Source organism: Myotis daubentonii, chromosome 9 (genome assembly GCF_963259705.1).
Source record: "Myotis daubentonii chromosome 9, mMyoDau2.1, whole genome shotgun sequence".
NCBI lineage: Eukaryota > Metazoa > Chordata > Mammalia > Chiroptera > Vespertilionidae > Myotis > Myotis daubentonii.
The window spans coordinates 61,295,202-61,314,480 of record NC_081848.1 but is presented as its reverse complement, the minus strand read 5'-3'; the positions used below and the strand labels follow the sequence as shown (position 1 = coordinate 61,314,480).

The 19,279-nt window shown below is 39.2% G+C and overlaps 1 protein-coding gene across 5 annotated transcripts in view; it reads right to left on the bottom strand.

Annotated features, from left to right (window-relative positions):
• Nucleotides 1-19,279, bottom strand: part of BBOX1 (gamma-butyrobetaine hydroxylase 1) — a 57,375-nt gene that overhangs the window by 3,508 nt on the left and 34,588 nt on the right. For all 5 annotated transcript variants that reach the window (XM_059709163.1, XM_059709167.1, XM_059709164.1 and 2 more), the window contains 2 exons: nucleotides 9,604-9,709; nucleotides 3,663-3,859 (listed from right to left, as the gene is read on the bottom strand). In XM_059709163.1, coding sequence (XP_059565146.1) covers nucleotides 3,663-3,859; nucleotides 9,604-9,709 — 303 coding nt within the window. The remainder of the gene's footprint in view (nucleotides 1-3,662; nucleotides 3,860-9,603; nucleotides 9,710-19,279) is intronic.

Here is a 19,279-nt window from a genome sequence, read left to right as displayed (position 1 = left end):
GATGAATAGCCAGCATCTTGAAAAGCTGCCTATGACCTTATAACATAAAAAATACTTTAATATGTAAAAGCTTTGTAAAAAGGAAATCATGTGTGCAATAACAGAATAAAAGGAAGGTCCCAATGCAGGGTTACATGCTAAGGAAAGGTAAAAAGCTCCCTCAAATGAGGAATGACTGGCTATATATTAACTATACAGGGATAAGAATTTAAACATAAACCAGCAGCACCATGGTAACTATAAACTAGCAAGAGATCATCAGTGATGCCAACAACAGAACACAATGAAAGGACTATAGCATCACCTCCTACAATCTGCTGGTGCTGTGAGTCCCCCTCACTACCTACAGTATTATGTCTCATTGAGAGATAATGATACTTGATGGGACTTCTTGAATTTGTTGAGGAAATGGCACTATGATGTTGTCCACTACATCACATTTTATGAGGATGGGCAGTAAAAATTTATTTCAGATTAGAAGCATCTTGAATCTTGCAAATTAAATATGTTCCCTCCTTTCTTTGGTCTCTAGAAACTTAGAGCTGAAATCTATTACCAGTATACTTGTATGTGTTGAACTTTATGGACATTCTAGCTAGCTAAAATTTATTCTGCCCTTTCTGAGTCAGAAGGGTGCATTCATCGATTATCTCTACTCATTCCTACTTCAACGGTATGTGGTAGGTATTAAATTACTCCCTTTTTACTGGCTCTCTTCTTACCATGGGTTAGCCAGCATAAGTCACTTGACCAAAATTGTAAAACTAGGGAAGGGGTTTTATTTATGTGATTGAATTTGAAACCACTAAGAAGCATTGCTATAGCTTAATCTCACTAGTATTATTTTTTGTCCAAGTTTCTTTATTTGTTTATTTTTTCTTGTACTGTACCTAACTCTGTCAACAGCCTCCAAGTCTTTTTGTACTAGATAGAGCATAAACATCTCAAAAGAATTATAGCACTTAAAAACATAGAAGATGAAATGAACCCAAATGGGGAGATGACCAAGGCCCTTGATTAACTAAAAACCCTCATTGTTTCATCTCCTATTGTTAAAAATACATTTTTATGCGAGTTAATGTTAACCATTTGATATTCTCTAGGGATGCTCTGAGACCTTGAAAATGGTCAAATTTTGGAATTTTACTACCAGAAATTACAAAGCCAAATTATGATTCCGATGGTGAACATTCAGGTAATTTCACTCAATAGCTAAGTTTTTGGCCTCTCTTCTCTAGCCTTGCAGAATTGGCAATCATATTGGGCCACAACAAAATTAACATTTATCATCGGCCCCCACCCCCAATGGATCCCCTCTGATAAGTCTAGTACCCACCTGACAGCATACATAGTTATTACAGTATTATTGACTATATTACCTGAGCAATACTTCACATCCCCATGACTACTTTGTAACTACTTAATCTCTTTACTTTTTCAACCATCCTCCTCAGCCCAGCCCATCAACAGCTAGTAATTTATTATTTGTATCTATGAGTCTGTTTCTGTTTTGTTTGTTTATTTCAGTGGTTCTCAACCTTGGCTGCACATTAGAATCACCTGGGAATCTTTTTAAAATCCTGATTTCTGGGCCTCAGAATTTCTGGAGAATGAGGCCCAGAAATCAGGATTTTAAAAAGATTTCCAGGTGATTCTAATGTGCAGTCAAGGTTGAGAACACTGGTTTATTTTGTTCTGTAGATGCCACATACAAGTGAAATCATGTCGTATTAGTCATTCTCTGTCTCTCATAGGTTTTTAAGGTAACTTTTGAACAGTTAAAACTGTCATGATAAAACTGGTAATCCAAGAGCTAGTTCTTCTCTTTCCCATCTCAATGACTGACCTCTCAGAGAATGTTATCTTGATCTAGAGTTTATTTTTGACCTCTGTTTTTATCTCACATCCTTCATCTACCATGTCAGAAAAATATGCTGTTTTGACTATAAAATATGTCCCCAAATGAGTGTGTCTCCACACTTCCATCATCACCACTTGGACCACTCATGTTCTAGGCACCCGCTCCTCTAACTTGGTCTTCCTGCACCAATCCTTGCTTTTCTACACTCCATTCAACCCAGCAGCCAGGATGATGGGTTTAAAATGTACATAAGTTTGTATAAATGCAAATGTCTCTCTTTTGATCAAAATCTTGCAGCAGCTCCCATTTCATGAACAGTGAAAGCCAATGACTTCCAATGGCTAGCAAGGCGCTTCATAGACTTCCCGCCATTTGACCTCCTCTCTTAATACTCAGCTCGACCCTGGCCCTTGGCTTGATTGGTTGCAGCAGAAATGCTCCTAGGCCTTCTCAAGCCCTTTGCTCTAGCTGTTTCAGGAAATGCTTACCTCTGAGCAATCGTCCTCATTGCTTTAAGTTTTTACTCAAGTGTCACCTACTCAGTAAAGCTTTCCTCACCACATTATTTAATCATGCAAGGTCGATCCTCCCTAAGTATTTGGTCTTACAGATTCTCCTTATCCTGCCCTACTTTTCCTTTTTTCTTGAGTACGTAAAAATGTTTTCACATTCATTGTAATTTATTCATTTGTTTTAAAATTTCTAATTCTCCCATTCTCTGTTAGACTGTAAGCAGGGATCTTTGTTTTGTTCACTGATGTATGCCAAGCACCAAGAAGAGTGGCTGGCCTCCATAAATATTTGTTGAATGAATAAATGAAGGCTCTATTGTGTATATCAGACAACTGAGTTAGTACACTGGGAATCTGCTGATTTATTAAATGAGTTTACTTTCATAGTATCTGGCTATGTCTCCTGAAAGAAGAATATAAACTCAACTCTAAAATTGGAAACACCCCCAAAATCCACCAATGGGATCTTATTAAATAAACCATAGCCTAGAAACACACTGTAAAATAATTTTCAAATAGAAGAATACATTTGTGGCCTTTGTAGATACTTAAAAAATTATGATCAGATAATGTCTGATGAAAAGAGAACACAAAACGTTTCATGTAGGGAACATGTGATTTTTGTTGGAATCTATTTGGGAAGACATCCCGTTTCATTCTCAATCCATGTGGTTCAGATGAGGCTGTCTTTGCCCCGGGAATGAACATGTGACCTAGGAATGGTTAATAAGAATTGTCTGACTTTCTGTCTCTGGAGATTGCTTCAAGGATACACTTGGACACAAATTGGGCAGTGAGTCATTTAGCTTTGTTGTGGCTATTGGGAAATAAACACTTTCTCTGTGCTGTGTTTACCAGCTCTCAGGATAATGAAAACTTGGAACTTCCATTGATTATCTTTGAAAATGAAGCCAACACAGAGGATGGCAAAGCTAAGAGGTGAAGAAAAAAGAGATCAATTTCAGATAACACTGTTTTAACTCCTGGATCTATCTCATCATTAGATTCTTCTACTTCTGGCTGAAAGTGTTCTGACTAGCACAATCATACTGATCATAACTAGGTAGAACTTATGTTTTAAAAACTAAGTGAAAATTAAGTGTATATGAAGTCTTAGTTATGTCTCATATGAAATTTGATAAATTTTTATGGTGGAAAAATTCTTTTTTACTGTAATAAAAAATAGAGCTCTGGCATTAACTGAAGCCTTCTGTGTTTTAGCTTTAGGTTAATGAAGCTTTTGCTATCAGCTGTTGTATTGCTGTGAGAAATTTTTAAATAACTCTTACTCTATAATTTTGTGTTTGGATTGCACAGAGAAATCGCAGTAATCCACTCCAATGTCTGTGAAGTCCACGAAGGTAGAGGACAAAATCTGGAATGCTCGAGGATTTTTTTCCTTGAGCTTTCGGCATACGTTAAATCCATCTACAATTTCTGTATCACCTCCGGTGACTGTTTGTTTTATGCAGTGCAGAAGCTGAACCTATAAAAAGAAATAGAGAAATAGGTTTTTAAATGACACGTACTCACATATTTTTTTACACTGCATTAAAGAAAGCTGCAGGAAGATATGGATGCACTAAAATCAACAAACCTTGTTTTATCTGTCTTTGGGTCATCAAAGGGGCTGGGGAGAAAAAGTTGCTCGCCATCAATACTTAATAGTTCAAAAATTGTTGCAGTTGAAGACATGGACATGGATATACTAATGTTCATTAGCAAACAAAAGGCACAGATGAAAATAGGGGCAGGGAGCTAGCACTTCATGTTGGAGTATTTATGCACCTCCGCTTGACCTTACAAAGGAGGTGGGACCTAATCTGGGTCAAGGAGGGTGGATATGATTTTGAATAAGTAGAATAGAATGGAGAGAGCAAATCAGGTGGCAGCAATGATGGGTATGCAAAAATGCACACTTCCCTGGGCATCAAAAAGTTTGGCTGCAGTAGAGGATCACTCCTGGGAATGGTAGATGCAGTTGGAAAGTCAATTTGGAACCTCATCATGGAGAGTCTTGAATATCAGATGAAGGGTATTGGACTTTGTTTTGTGCTCAGTGGAGAGTCGTTAAAGGCTTTTGAATATGGAAGTAACGACTGAATTAAACAATATCAGTCTAGTGGTGATATATGGGATAAATTATTTAAGGTGGGAACTAATGAGAGTGTTATGTGATAGTTCATATGGATGGATAAGAAGCTAATGATGGCCCTAGCTGGTTTGGCTCAGTGGATAGAGAATTGGCCTACAGACTGAAGGGTCCTAGGTTTGATTCCGATCAAGGGCACATGCCCAGGTTGCAGGCTTGATCCCTAGAAGGAGGTGTGCAGGAGGCAGCCAATCAATGATTCTCTCTCATCATTGATGTTTCTATCTCTCTCACCCTCTTTCTTCCTCTCTGAAATCAATAAAAATATTTTAAAAAGAAGCTAATGATGAGGGATATGAGGATGAATAAACCTAAGAAACATTGGGAATGAGAAACCAAAAGGAGAGTATTAGTTATTTTTATTAAGATTTAGAAGGAAACGTTAAACATTATTTCATTTTGTAAAGCAAAACATGGTAAAATTTTAAAAATACTTTCTTTTATTAAGCAGAGTTTGTTTTCTTTGGTTATGTGACTCCTTTTGGTAAGTCAGCATGGGTGGATTATTTTTAATAACTAAATTTAGACCCTAACTTTCTGCTTAGAGAGACTAACACCATTCAGCTGTGAAAACTTTATTCTTACAGAGTGGAATAAAAATAAAAACCAATGTCTGGCAGTTCTTATTGAAAGGAAGAGGCAAATATGATCAAATACCCAGACTAGGGAATAATTACAAGTGGGGGAAATATCGATTTAGCTTGCTTATCTCCATAGATTGTCTAGAACAACGCCATCCATTTGAACTTGCTGTAATGATGGAAATGTAGTGACTAGTCCCACATGGCTACTGTGCACTTGAAATGTGGTTAGTATGACCAAGGAGCTGAATTTTAGATTTTATTTAATCATAACCAATTTAAATTAAAATTTAAAAAGTCATTTGTGGCTCATGACTACTGTAGGAAATAGTGCAGGTCCAGACCACAATCCTCCACCCCCCCAAAACTGCATACATTTTCTCAATGTTTTAAATCTTATGAATACTTGTTCTCAAACTATGATTGTGTGATTTACATTTATTAAGTCCTCACTCCTGTCCGTAGAATTTTATACTTTCATCTTCATTTTATAGGTGAAGAAGCTGAGACCTAGAGTTGAAAAATTCAACCAGCTAGTAAAACTCAGCTAATCCATGGTAACACTGCTATTCAAACTTTGGTCTATTTGCCTCAAAATCCTCATACAGCAACTTCCTTTCCTATAAAGAGAGAAACCTCTTTATAGCACTCCTAATAATTCAGTATTGTGTGGTTTGTGTCTCTGTGGTTTGTAAATGTAAACTTTCATCTTAGATTGATGATGCCTTATTTTCTGATGTTAGGAGAAAACTGGTCTAAATTAATAATAATTCAGTCCTTAAGTTGATGCTGTTTTCTTTTAAACTAAAAAAACAAACACACATGAGCCAAAGCTGGCCAAGTCATTGTAGAAAACTATCTCATCACCAGGCCACTGAGGGGTGAAGCAGCATGATTAAAAATAAGATAAAATTAAAATCTCCACTTCAAATATACTAAACTCCAAGAAGGCAAAACAATAGCATAACTTTGTCTCCGGGAGAATAAAAATGTTCCTTAAATCCTTTTAGATTTTGCCATAATGAAGTCATAGAATATTTCAAATATAAATCCTTAAAAAAGGTCAACTGATGCCTTTTACATATGGCAAGGCCAAGTAATAATCTTCTATGTTTACATTTTAATGCAATATTATAAAAGAAAAAAGGTGATGGAGCCAGATGACACTTTCACTGCTAATTCAAGAGGAAAATATATGCGTGATGTGTATAAAACCCAATTTTATTTCATGTAAGTCATACAGAACCAAAAATATTTTCTTTCTATCTTATAAGTACCGCGCGCTAACCGATTGCGCCACTGGAGCTCCAAATATTTTCTTTCTAAATGTTACTTTATGGCAGCATGTGACTTCTGGCCCAGACAGAGAAGTCGGTGAAGCAACATCTGTGTTTCATTAGAGTCGTGTCTCCTTGTCCCTGCCCCATGTGATCAGAATTGATCAAACGGAACTCTCAACAGGTAACTTACCCAGATCATTTCATCTGTACTGGAAGAACATAGACTAATTCTGTTTGTTATGAAAACATTGGAACTTAGGAACAAAACCCCTTCAATAATTCAAAATGGAAACTTGAACAGTACACAAACAGTGCCTACATTTTAATGATTCCTCTGCTAGAATTTAGACATTTCAGGAATCATCTTTTATTTTAAAAATCTCCCATTGGGTCATTACTTTTAGATGTTTCATTTGCTGATGGGAGACAGGCACACTTTTATGGCATTTCTTTACATCGTTATAGCATACTGTTACATCTCTATTGCAGGAAAGGTGCTGGGTTAAGTCTTGAGATATAGAGAAGTCTAAAATTAAGTTCCATATTTAAAGAGTTTGTAATATATGATAATGTGTATAAATAATCATCACATTATATCAATTATGGAAATTTGAAAGTTTGACTCAAGACCCATATTGTGCAGTGAAAATTGGAGGCCCAAGTTCAAGTTCCCTATTCATCAGATGTCACCTGTGAAAGTATTTAGCCTTGCTATGCATCATTTCCTCATTCAACATAAAAAAGACACGATCTATTCTGTCTACCTTAAAGGGATGTAGCAGATAAAGTGGTATAAGTAAAAATACTTTGAAGGGGTATAAAATGCTGTGAAAATGTCAAGCATTATACTTCAGGAATATTTATGAAGTCATTTAGTCACTTTTTCATAGGCTTCCAATTTTAACTCAGAAACTGTTGGGGGCCAGATGTAAGCTGGCAAGGTCCTTGCACCTGCAGGGGCTAGCAAGGCTGGGACCCTTACCCACACAGTTTTCCCAGACTTGTTTGGATGGCGGTTATCAGTAGAATGAGAGCAACATTTGTAGAATGAGAACAGCCTTTCATAGCTTACCAAAAAGTCTGTAACTATTTACTGAGATATGCTGTACTGAGAACTTGTCCTTCTGCTATGTCTCTCCCTTAGAGATTAAGAGGAACAAAGAATACATTCCTCTTGACAGACCTCCGATTCAGTGTGTTGTGTATAAATAGGATTGTATAGCTAATAAACTCGCTTCAGTTCATCAAGAGAACTGGGGTCCTCCTGACCCCGCTTTCCTGTCTTTCTTTCTTTTCTCAATTCCCACCTCCCTGCCTCAGCCCGGCTCAACCCTGTCAGGCTGGCCCTGACAATAAACAAAACCTAAACTCATAAAAACAAACAAACAAACAAACAAACAAACAAACAGCAGATAATTTAAAAATTCAAATAAAAGCTTTCTAGTTTGATTTTTAAAACTTTATTCCATCTAACTTCTCCAACCTGTCTTGAGCAGATGAATGGGGCTGATTAGTTTGGCTTTTAACCCCAAGGGTTTTAGAAAATTTCTGGACCACAGTTAGAACAAATCACATCGTGTGTCTCTTCCTGACTCCAAACTCCATTTGAAAAGGTGACTAGAATGGTCATTTTAGTATCATTTAGTTCAAAAAAATCATGTGGTATCTTATCAACAAAATAATTTAAAATATGAAGTCATATTCTAGACTAGCTTAGCTAACACAGGCAAGGACAATGGGTAACAAGAAGGGCACAGAGAAAATGTGTTCAGTCAACGTGTTAAAAAAAACCAGACTAATTTTGATTTTTATCCATTTTACCTTCATTAACTAGATAATTAACCCATATTTCCACTTCCATTTACCCTTGATGATATGGATTTCTGTGTAATATTTCATTGTCCTATTTAACTCTAAAAATAGAAACAAGCCCAACTGGTGTGGCTCTGTAGTTGAGCAACGACCTAGGAACCAAGAGGTCATGGTTCAATTCCCGGTCAAGGCTCATGTCTGGGTTGTGGGCTAGCTCCCCAGTGTGGGGTGTGCAGGTGGCAGCTGATCAATGATTCTCTCTCATCGTTGATGTTTCTATTTCTCTCTCCTCTCTGAAATCAGTAAAAATATATTAAAAAAGTAGAAACAAAATGTCCTTTTAAAGGTAGTTTCCTGACCATATATTTTTTGGTTTAGAAAAATGATGCTTTTGCAAAAATGTAACTGGTTTACTAAAATGACAGTTTCGCAATAACATAGTGGAAGAGGATCCTAGACGTTCTCCCGAGAGATTTGTGGCTCCACGCTGAACATCCTCCTTGACGAGGAATCTGATAGGTGGACAGTAGGTGGTTTCCCAAACTAGCCAGGGTTGCTCTGCTCCATGCATTTACACCCCCGTTGTAGTCTGTCTTTGCAGCTTCTCCCATAAAAGGTGAACTCCTTTTTGAATTCCTCACTTCTTGAATCTGGGCTGAACTTATGATTTACTTTGACCAAAAAGCATAGCAGAAGTGACATAATGTTGGTTACTAGCCTAAATCTTGAGAGGTTTTGTATATTTGGTTTTCTCTCTGGAAACTCTGCCAGCTGCCATGTGCATAAGCCTAAACTAGCCAGCTGGAGGACGATATGATAGAGCATGTGGGACAGGGACAAGCCATCTCAACCATCACCTCGGTCAACCAGCCCCCGCCGACTCAGCAGCAGCAGCAGAACTGCCCAGATGAACGCAGCCCAAACTGTAAAAACATGACCTAAGTAAGTAAGTGGCTGTTCTTTTAAACCACTAAGTTAGGGAGATGGTGTTTTTTTGTTTGTTTGTTTGTGTTGTAATAGCTAATTAATATGAATGATGGTCATATGACTTTGTGGGGAAAATCTACATTGTGTTCCCTTGTTTTATTTTTTCTTTTAACTCTCTTGCGATTGGTAAATGTGCAAAAAGACCTCAAGATGTACTGCTGTGGTAAAATGTCTTAGCAAAGCCAAAAGTGCCACTAGTTACAGGAACAAACAAAACATGTTAAGAAATATACATGAGAATCTTTTATCCCTTGGGAATGGGAAGCTATTCAGGATTTTGGTACAGAGATATTATGAGTTTGGATTGTATTTGGAGAAAGCATAGGATAAATTAGCTATATAATATGATCATCTAGGCTCCAAATAGAGGATATTGGTCCTTGGCCTGGCCTGTGGACTGTGGCAAGGCTCACCTTACCCCAGGTGGGTGATGGAGCGCTGGATAATCAGTGTGAAAGCTGAGCTTCCCAGTTGTGTAAGCCACATTGTTTGCGTCGATTTTGTCTTGCACCTGCCAAGTATGTCTGTAAAATACAAGAAACATATGTTTAAACAGGCTGTAACTGAGCCAGAGGAAATGTGTTAAAATGAACTTGAGACATGGGGGGAATGGAAACTTTTCATTTTATGAAATAATTCCCATAATGATGATGAGCCAAGGAAGACGAGTCTGACCTTTCTTTGTCTAAAGTAACCATTTCCAAATTAGCATCTCTTCACTGCTCTTCTCCTCTCCAAAATAGAGTAAATTTGTCTATTCGACAGAGTTTATCAAGAGGTATATGTGGAATTTAGGTTGTTTTTAATAGCTCCATGCTTTTCTAGAAATGATTTATTGAGGTGAAATTGACATAACATAAGCCATTTTAAAATTAATAATTCAGTGGCATGTTATACCTTTATAATGTTGGTAACTGCCACCTCTATCTATCTGGTTTCAAAAACATTGCCATCACTCTAAACTCAAACCTCTTACCCATTAGAAGTTTCTTTCCATTCTACAGTTATAGTTCAACATCGTCCCCTCTCCTCTGTGTGTCTGGAAAATGCAGAGGCTTGGACACTCTATTTTCTCTCTTTGGCAAAACTATAGAAGACAGAATATCTAGGTGTCTTTCTGTTTGTAATGTTTTTTCACTTTTCACTTTTCTCTCAACTACTATTTGGTTTCCTCATATAATAGCTTCTATAGGGATGATGAGAAAAATGCTTGATTCTTTCTTTTTTATTTAACACTAGAGGCCTGGTGCATGGATTTGTGCACTGGTGGGATCCCTCAGCTTGGCCTGTGCCCTCTCACAATCCAGGACACCTTGGGGGATGTTGGACTGCCGGTTTCGGCCCGATTCCCTGGCCTGTGGGGATCGGGCCGAAACCAGCAGTCCGACATTTCCTGAGGGATGTAGTAGTGCACAAAGTGGCAGGTGGCCAGGGAGGAGCCAGAGCCCGGGCTGGGTGCCATGCTGTTCCTGCTCATCCTGGCCTCACTGTGCCTGCCTCCACTACAGGTAGCACTGCTGCGGAGGCGGGAGAGGCTCGTGCTGCTGCAGCTGCACTCACCTGCCATGAGCCAGGTTTCTGGCGCCCATCGGTCAACTGAGCAGCACTTCTGCTGTGGGAGCATACTGACCACCAGGGGTCAGCTTCTGCATTGAGCATCTGCCCCCTGGTGGTCAGTGCGCATCATAGCCACTGGTCAACTGGTTGTTCGGTCGTTTGGTCACTTAGGCTTTTATATATATAGATATTGCAATGTAATGAATTAGCTTTTTTACCACTATAAGGTGAATGATTAATTTAAAAAAAATAACATTTATTGATAAAAATGTATTAAAACTAGACAGAGATAATGGTTTCACAACGTTGCCATTTTACTAAATGACAGAATTGTATGCTTTAAAATGGTTAAATTTATGCTATGTAAAGTTTACTTTCATTGCCCAAAAATAGCTTGCCTTAAAAGTTAAAAGAAGTTAGCAGAACTAGTAATGACTTGCAACCCTGTGACAAGGAAAGAAACCATTTTTCAGATTTTGTAAGGCTTTTCAGAAGATTAAGACAATGGGTAATTGGAAAGAAACAGTATTTCTAAATGAACCCAAGTGTAGTTTGAAAAAAAAAGTCACTATACCTGCACATCATTTTATTGCTGTTACAATGTATATTTATTAACTATGTTCACATTTATGAAATCATTTTTCAAGAAATGTATATTGAGCACAAATTCTATTCGAGACATTGCTTTTCAATAGAGCTAGAGCAGGGAACAAAAAAGTCAAGCAAATGACCAAATCTAATATCACACAGAGGTAAGTGCTATAAAAATATCAAGTCAGATAAGGAGGTAAGGACTGGGGGCCAGAGGACTATCACAGCAGAGATAATGCTTTGGGAAGTGTTCGGAAAGAGCTGGAGTTTTTCATAGAGATTTGAATGAAGTCAGGGAAGGAGAAGTATATATTTCTGGGACATTTAGTATTTTAGGCAGAGAAATCTGACAAGAAAAGGTTGGGTTTTCTCCCTATTTTCTGGGGCAGAGAGTAAAACTACCTATTTTTTTTTCTTCTCATTTAAAACTATTTTTATTGATTTTTAATGAGAGGAAGAGAAAGTGAGAGTACATTATACATGGACTGCCCCCGCGGAATCCCACAACTGGGGCATGTGCCCTGACTGGGAATAGAACCAGCATCCCTTTGGTACATAGGATGATGCCCAACCAACTGAGCCGCATTGGCCAGGGCTTTTTCTTCTCATATAAATTCTGGATGGAAAGCCTAGTGTATCTTTCATATCTTTCAGGAAAGGTTAAAGAGCTATCCACTTGTGGTCATGAACTGCAAAGAGAGCCAGTGTACATTGGAGAAGCATATATATCCTGCTGCAACTCATTTCAAATATGAGTCAAGCAATCCAGTATATATAGTGACTGTTGCCAAGAAATACACAATCTTTATGAAGTTCATGCCACTCCATGTAACATATATAATACAGATTCAGAATATTTTCAGCATCAGCATCCTAAGAATCATCAAGACATAGGAAAGGATGGGATTTAAGGAGTCAAAAGAACTAAAATCATCAAGTTGCAGAATATATAATATCTTCTGACTAAGAAGATGATGCTGTTGACACTGTCAGTAGGAAATGACTGCATTCAAATTTTCTTTTCAAAAGTGATGATAGCTTTGCATTGATCCACCTCCATTCTCTTTCTTGGTTCCTCCTAGTTAGTTGATCAAGGGTCAACTAACGAGTTTTGCTGCAGCCAAGAGCTGGCTGAGTGAGCAGGTGAGAGCTTTAGCCAGAGAACAACTCTCTTCTTTGTTTGACATTAATTGGCTTCTACAGGGAAGGGGGCCAGTGTCTTGGCTTCATTGGAGCAGTTCTCCGGCCCTCTGAGCTAACTGGCAGGGGATGATAAACATTTTTTAGCCCTAGAGTATCTCTGGGATGTGTAGTCTACACGTCTGTGCTCATACATAACGATAAGTCCCAAGAAAAGAGCTTGCCAGTTCCAATCACAAAATATCCTCCTAATAGTTTTAGCATAAGTCTTGAAAAATCCTGAAAATGTCATCTGGTCTACCTTTCCTTGTAGAAATGAATCATGCCAAGAAAGCTGCTGACTGTCTGGGACTCGAGGCTTTCACTTATCCTTCTTAAATCCAAATCTCCCATGAAACAAGCAGAAACAAATGCAAACACAATCTATCGACCTGTGTAGAAACTATCTTTTAAAAGCCCACTTGTGGAGCTTTCACGAGGTGAGGGTGTACTGACATGCACCTCTCACTTGAGACATATTCTAAAGTGTTCCAAGTAAGGCAAAACTCAAGCAGATTATCAAGAATTCCCAGGACTGAAGCAAAGGGGCAGGACTGACCCTTCTGCAGCTGAAGAGGCAGGCTCAGCACAGCATCTCCCTCTCCCCCTTTTTTTTTAAAAAAAATATTTTTATTGATTTCAGAGAGGAAGGAAGAGGAATATATATATACTAGAGGCCCGGTGCACAAAAATTTGTGCACTCGAGGGGAAAGGGGGGGTCCCTCAGCCTGGCCTGTGCCCTCTCGCAGTCTGGGACCCCTTGGGAGATAACGACCTGCTGGCTTAGGTCTGCTCCCAGGTGGCAGAGGGCAGGCCCAATCCCTAGGTGCAGCCCCTGGTTGGGCTCAGAGGAGGGCCAATTGGGGAGTTGGGGCGCCGCCCCCTGTCATGCACAGAGGAGGGCGGATTGGGAGGTTGTGATGCCACCCTCAGTCACGCTCAGGGTAGGGCCGATTGGGGGGTTGGGGCACCGCCCCCTGTCACACTCAAGGCAGGGTCGATGGGGGAGGTTGTGGCACCACCCCCTGTCACGCACAGAGCAGGGCCAATCCGGGGGTTGGGCCGCTGCCCCCTGTCATGCACAGAGCAGGGCCCATCAGAGGGGTTGGGGAGCTCGCCCCTGTCACGCACAGAGCAGGGTCGATCAGGGGGTTGGGGCGCCTTCCCCTGTCATGAACAGAGCAGGGTGGATAGGGAGGTTGTGGCCCCGCCCCCTGTCACACACAGAGCAGGGCAGATCAGGGGGTTGGGGCGCCGCCCTCTATCACCCACAGAGCAGGGCCGATCAGGGGGTTGGGGCGCTGCACCCTGTCACACACAGAGCCATAGGGTGATCAGGGGGTTGGGGAGCTCCCCCTATCAGGCACAGAGCAGGGCTGATCAGGAGGTTGGGGCGCCTTCCCCTGTCATGAACAGAGCAGGGTGGATAGGGAGGTTGTGGTCCCCGCCCCCTGTCACACACAGAGCTGCAGGGTGATCAGGGGGTTTGGGCGCTGCCCCCTGTCACGCTGATCCCGGTGCTGGGAGGCCTCGCGGCTCCGCTGATCCCGGTGCTGGGAGGCATATTACCCTTTTACTATATAGGATAGAGGCCTGGTGCATGGGTGGGGCTGGCTGGTTTGCCCTGAAGGGTGTCCTGGATCAGGGTGGGGGTCCCCACTGGGGTGCCTGGCCAGCCTGGGTGAGGGGATGATGGCTGTTTGCAGCTGGTCACACACCCTTCAGGGTGGGGGTCCCCACTGGGGTGCCTGGCCAGCCTGGGTGAGGGGCTGAGGGCTGAAGCTCCCAACTGCTCCTTTTATTCTTTTTTTTTTATTCTGGGGCAGCTTTAGATCTGGCTCCAGCTCTGAGGCCTCTGCTGATGAAAGCAGGTATCTGGTTTGTTTGGGTTCTATAATCGAAACAATGTATAACTCCAGCTCTGAGATCCCAGCTCTCTGAAAGCAGGTTTCTGGGGTTTTGTTTAGCTTCTATATTTGTTACAATGTTTCAAACTGCAGGCTCAGAGGCCGGCAAGGCAGGCGGGAACGTTGGTTTCCTCCGTCACTGAAGCAAGCAAGCCTCATATTAGTTTCAAGCTGCCTGGCTGCTGGCCGCCATCTTGGCTGGCAGTTAATTTGCATATCGCCCTGATTAGCCAATGGGAAGGGTAGCGGTTGTATGCTAATTACCATGTTTCATATATATATATATATATATATATATATATATATATATATATATATATAGAGAGAGAGAGAGAGAGAGAGAGAGAGAGAATCATTGATTGGCTGCCTCCTGCATGCCCCACACTGGGGACTGAGCCTGCAACCCAGGCATGTGCCCTGACCGGGAATTAAACTGTGACCTCCTGGTTCATAGGTCGATGCTCAACCACTGGGCCACACCAGCTGGGCCTCAGCACAGCATTTTTATCGAATGGTGTAGATGCTTGGTATTGTGCTACAAGTAATCCTGCTTTTGCCAAATATGCTGTTTTAAACAAAGCTAAACAAACAAAGATGCTATTTTAAACAAACCACTGAGCTAAAAGTACAAGGTGTCATTCTCAGCATTTAATTAGAATTTTTCCTTATATTTTTCTCTATCCAAAGGTTTTGTGAATAGCTCCTGTGTATTACAACACTTATTTTTAGGGAATATTTCATGACTTGGTTTAAAAGCTGATTTACTAGCTTCACACTAATCTAGATGGCCAGTTATAAATATCATGATATTGTATGATGTTAATAATATTTTGTGACAAATTTAAAACCTTCATAATGTATAGGATGTTTATTGTTTTTGCTAAACTGATCCTTTTTGTCCTGGATGATACATTTTATTCCTTTTCGGTTAGTGGCCCCCACTTGGTGAATCATGCTGGATTTATTTGTAATCTTTTTTCACTTTTGAAATGCTACTTATAAAAAAGGTGTTCTATATCTGCAACCTGGATTTATTTATTACTAGCAGCTACAACTCCCAATGTTGAACTGCTGGAAGCTCTTCTTGTCAGGTCATGAAAGGATACCTTCATTGGGACATCATTGCGTTTCCAAATGAATTAAAAACATACGTTCATACTAGTATATTATTTTTAAAATTTTAACATGCAAAATGATCTTCTAGCTAAAATAAACAAAACATTTTATAGTTAGCCATCCAAAGGAATATCATATAGTGCATTATTTGTAACTACAGTGTGACACTTCCACATATGACTTCCTAGAGGCAGTCACTCACTGGAGCTCCAGACATCATTTATTTTTGCATTATCATTTATTAGGCACATACAATGGGCCAGGGATTGAGGATATGGAATGGAATGGAATGGAATGGAATGGAATGGAATGGAATGGAGTAGAGTAGAGTAGAGTAGAGTAGAGTAGAGTAGAGTAGAGTAGAGTAGAGTAAAATAGAATAGAATAGAATAGAATAGAATAGAATAGAATAGAATAGAATAGAATAGAATAGAATAGAATAGACTTGCACCTCATGAAACTTACAGTCTATGGGGAAGACAATATGATTAATTTTTCAAAGCTAAAGTACAAGGTGTTATTAGAGTAAAGAAGTGAAGATCAAATGGAGACCTGCAGGTTGAATAGGATTTGCCTGGAAGAGTAAAGGTCATTGCAGGCAGAAGAAAGAGTTTGTCAGAAAGCCCACTGGAGGGAGAGCATGGCCTCACAGAAGTGAGAGGAGTTCACTCTTGGCCGAGTGGTGATTTGCTCTATGTCTATTCTTGGCTTCCCTTCAAATTTCTGCTCCTTTATTGTCCTGTAAAGTCTTACAAAAATATCTCAGTGCATTAGGGAGCTGAGTTAAAACATATTCATTATCTCATAACAACTGACCCTCTATCAAAAATGTGTTTTTGAATGAAAACACGGACTCAATAATAGTAAATAGTGTTATATTCCTGGTTGTCTATGAATTTTAATCCTGGTATAAGCTCTATATTTTAGGTCTATTCAGTGGTGACTACTTTAGCCATCTATTATTATTGTTATATTATTTCTAGGGGAAGAGTTATGGTTATTTGTGAACAATACTTGGCATTTGTGTGTTAGCATTTTTTAAATCCCCATCTGCAGATATGTTTATTGATCTTAGAGAGAGGAAAGGAGAGAAAGAGAGAGAGAGAAAGAAACATGGATGTGAGAGGGAAACATTGATTGGTTGCCTCTCATATGGTACTGAACCCAAAACTTAAATATATGCCCTGACCAGAAATTGAACCCATAACCTTTTGGTGCATCGGATGATGTCCAACCAACTGAGCCACAGTGGCCAGGGCCTAAGTTTATGTTTTAAAAAATCATTATCTTTCAGTTCCACTTGCATTATGGACACACATTACATTGCATTTATTCCTAAATATGAAAAAGTCCATTCCATTTTTAGGTGATAATTAATGTTCCCAAACACAAACAAGAAAGACCGAGTAACCTTTCTGATATGTTCTTACTCAATCCATTAAGCTAATATGGAAATCTCCATGAGATATAAAGATGTAAAGTAAACAAGGAAGATTTTGAGGTTATGATGCTGACATAGTTTTTAATTTCTCTGAATTCTCCCTGCAAGACATCTGGAGTGCAAACCCCAAAAGTAAGGGACAACATCTAATCAAAACAAGGTGAAGAGATATATCTATGACCCCTCCTCCCCCAACACACACACACAAACAGAATGAGCGGGTAGATAGACCTTCATAATACGTGGTATCAGCAACTGTGTAGGAGAGAGCAGAGGGAAGCAACTAGGTACCTGATGGATCCTAAAAATTCCCAAATTGCTAATAGATACTTGCTAGAAAGTGCAGAAGGGCATTTTATGAATGGCAGTTAAATCTGAGAGGGGATTTTCACATTCCAAATAGCTGAGTACAAGACGCTCATGGTAAGGGACTGGAATTGTCTGGGCCCCATGAACTCTTAAAATGTACCAGACACATTCCCTTCCACGATTAAGCTTCCATATGAGAAAAACAACAACTCCAAATTGAGCATTATAGGGACAAAGTAATAAAAAGGTCCAGATGAAAGTGAAGGAGAAGAACCAGGTCTTAGAGTGTTATCAACCAGAGTTTTGAAATACAGCTTAAAACCATACATTTCAAAAGGTTTCTGAATCATATCTCTCCTTAAATAGTTAAGAAAACAGATTTTTACATAGAATTGGCAACATAAAATGATTAAAGTTTAGTCTATTTATGGCTACATCTAATGAACCAAAGGATTTTAATAAATGATACCATATATGAAAAAATAATCTACCTGAGAATTGGAAACTAAAAAATAGGGTGACATATTCAGGAAAATTTTTTAAAAAAAATCATTAAAAATGAAGATGAAACTAGAAGGAATGCAAGATCAATACACATAGCCCTGACCAGTTTGGCTCAGTGGATAGAGCATCATCCTGCAGACTGAAAGGTCACAGGTTTGATTCTGGTCAAGGGCATGTACCTTGGTTGTGGGCACATCCCCAGTGGGAGGTGTGCAGGAGGCAGCTGATTGATGTTTCTCTCTCATCGATGTTTCTAGCTCTCTATCCCTCTCCCTTCCTCTCTGTAAATAATCAATAAAATATATTTAAAAAAAGATCATTACACATAAAAGGTAATGCCTTTAGATAACTAGAAGATAAAAGAAGAAAAAATTTAAATGTAAACAAAAAAGAGATAAGAAGGATCTGAAAGTAACAAAAGGCAAAGATGATTTAATGTATGCATATTAGGATTTCTTACAAGAAAAAACCCAAAGTAAAGGCCAGAACAAACACTAAAAACTGCAATTAAACTTTTTTTTCTTGAAATTAAAGAAAAAGGTTTGAAACTTCATACTGAAAGACCATATCATATACTGTCTTAAAAATTGCCCCAGAACAACCACCAACTTTACATAGTCTGTAAACTTAATGATCTTTAAATATATATATATATATGTATATATATATATATATTTGGGCATCCAGGTAAAAATAAATCAAATTATTTAGAAGGAAAAGAAAATAAGATAACCAATAAAACCATAGTGCATATTGAAGATGCCTTGAGCTAAGAATTTTATATTTAGCCAACTCAATTTTCAAGTATAAAGGACTTAACTGCTGTCAACATGCAAGAATTCAGAGAATATTGTTCCCCTGAGTCCTTCCTGAGGAATTTACAAGGGAATGAGCTTCAGACAACTAAAGTGAGTAGTGAGTGATACATAGACAAAGCACTGGTGCTGATTACTCAACTTGTTTTACTAACAGAACTAATTGCAGGGAAGGAAAAAAGCAGATACCAAAAAACTGCAAAATTGGGAAACCAAGCTGTAATGCCAAGTGATGCGCACTTGGTGAAAATACTTTACCACCCCTCACTCCCCCACCAAATAAGGTGGTCAATATCATAAAATCCAGAAGAGCCGTTACATTTGGGAACTGGTTAGGATATATAGGCGGGTTCTGGAGTGAGTGGCAATGTTCCATTTCTTGACCTGAATGGTATTCAAAAGTGTTTGCCTTGTTATAATTTATTTTGCTTTATGTGATTTTTATGTATCTGTATTATATGTTACCATGGGAAATGCTTTTAAAAATTTATTTTTAAAGGTTAATGATACTCCCAATAGTCAAAATGAAGACAGGTAATTATAAAAGACTAGAGGCCCGGTGCATGAAATTTGTGCACTGGGGGCAGGGGGGGGAAGGTTTGACCCTCAGCCCAGCCTGTACCTTCTCCAATCTGGGACCCCTTGGGGGATGTCCAACTGCCGATCCCTGTGGGA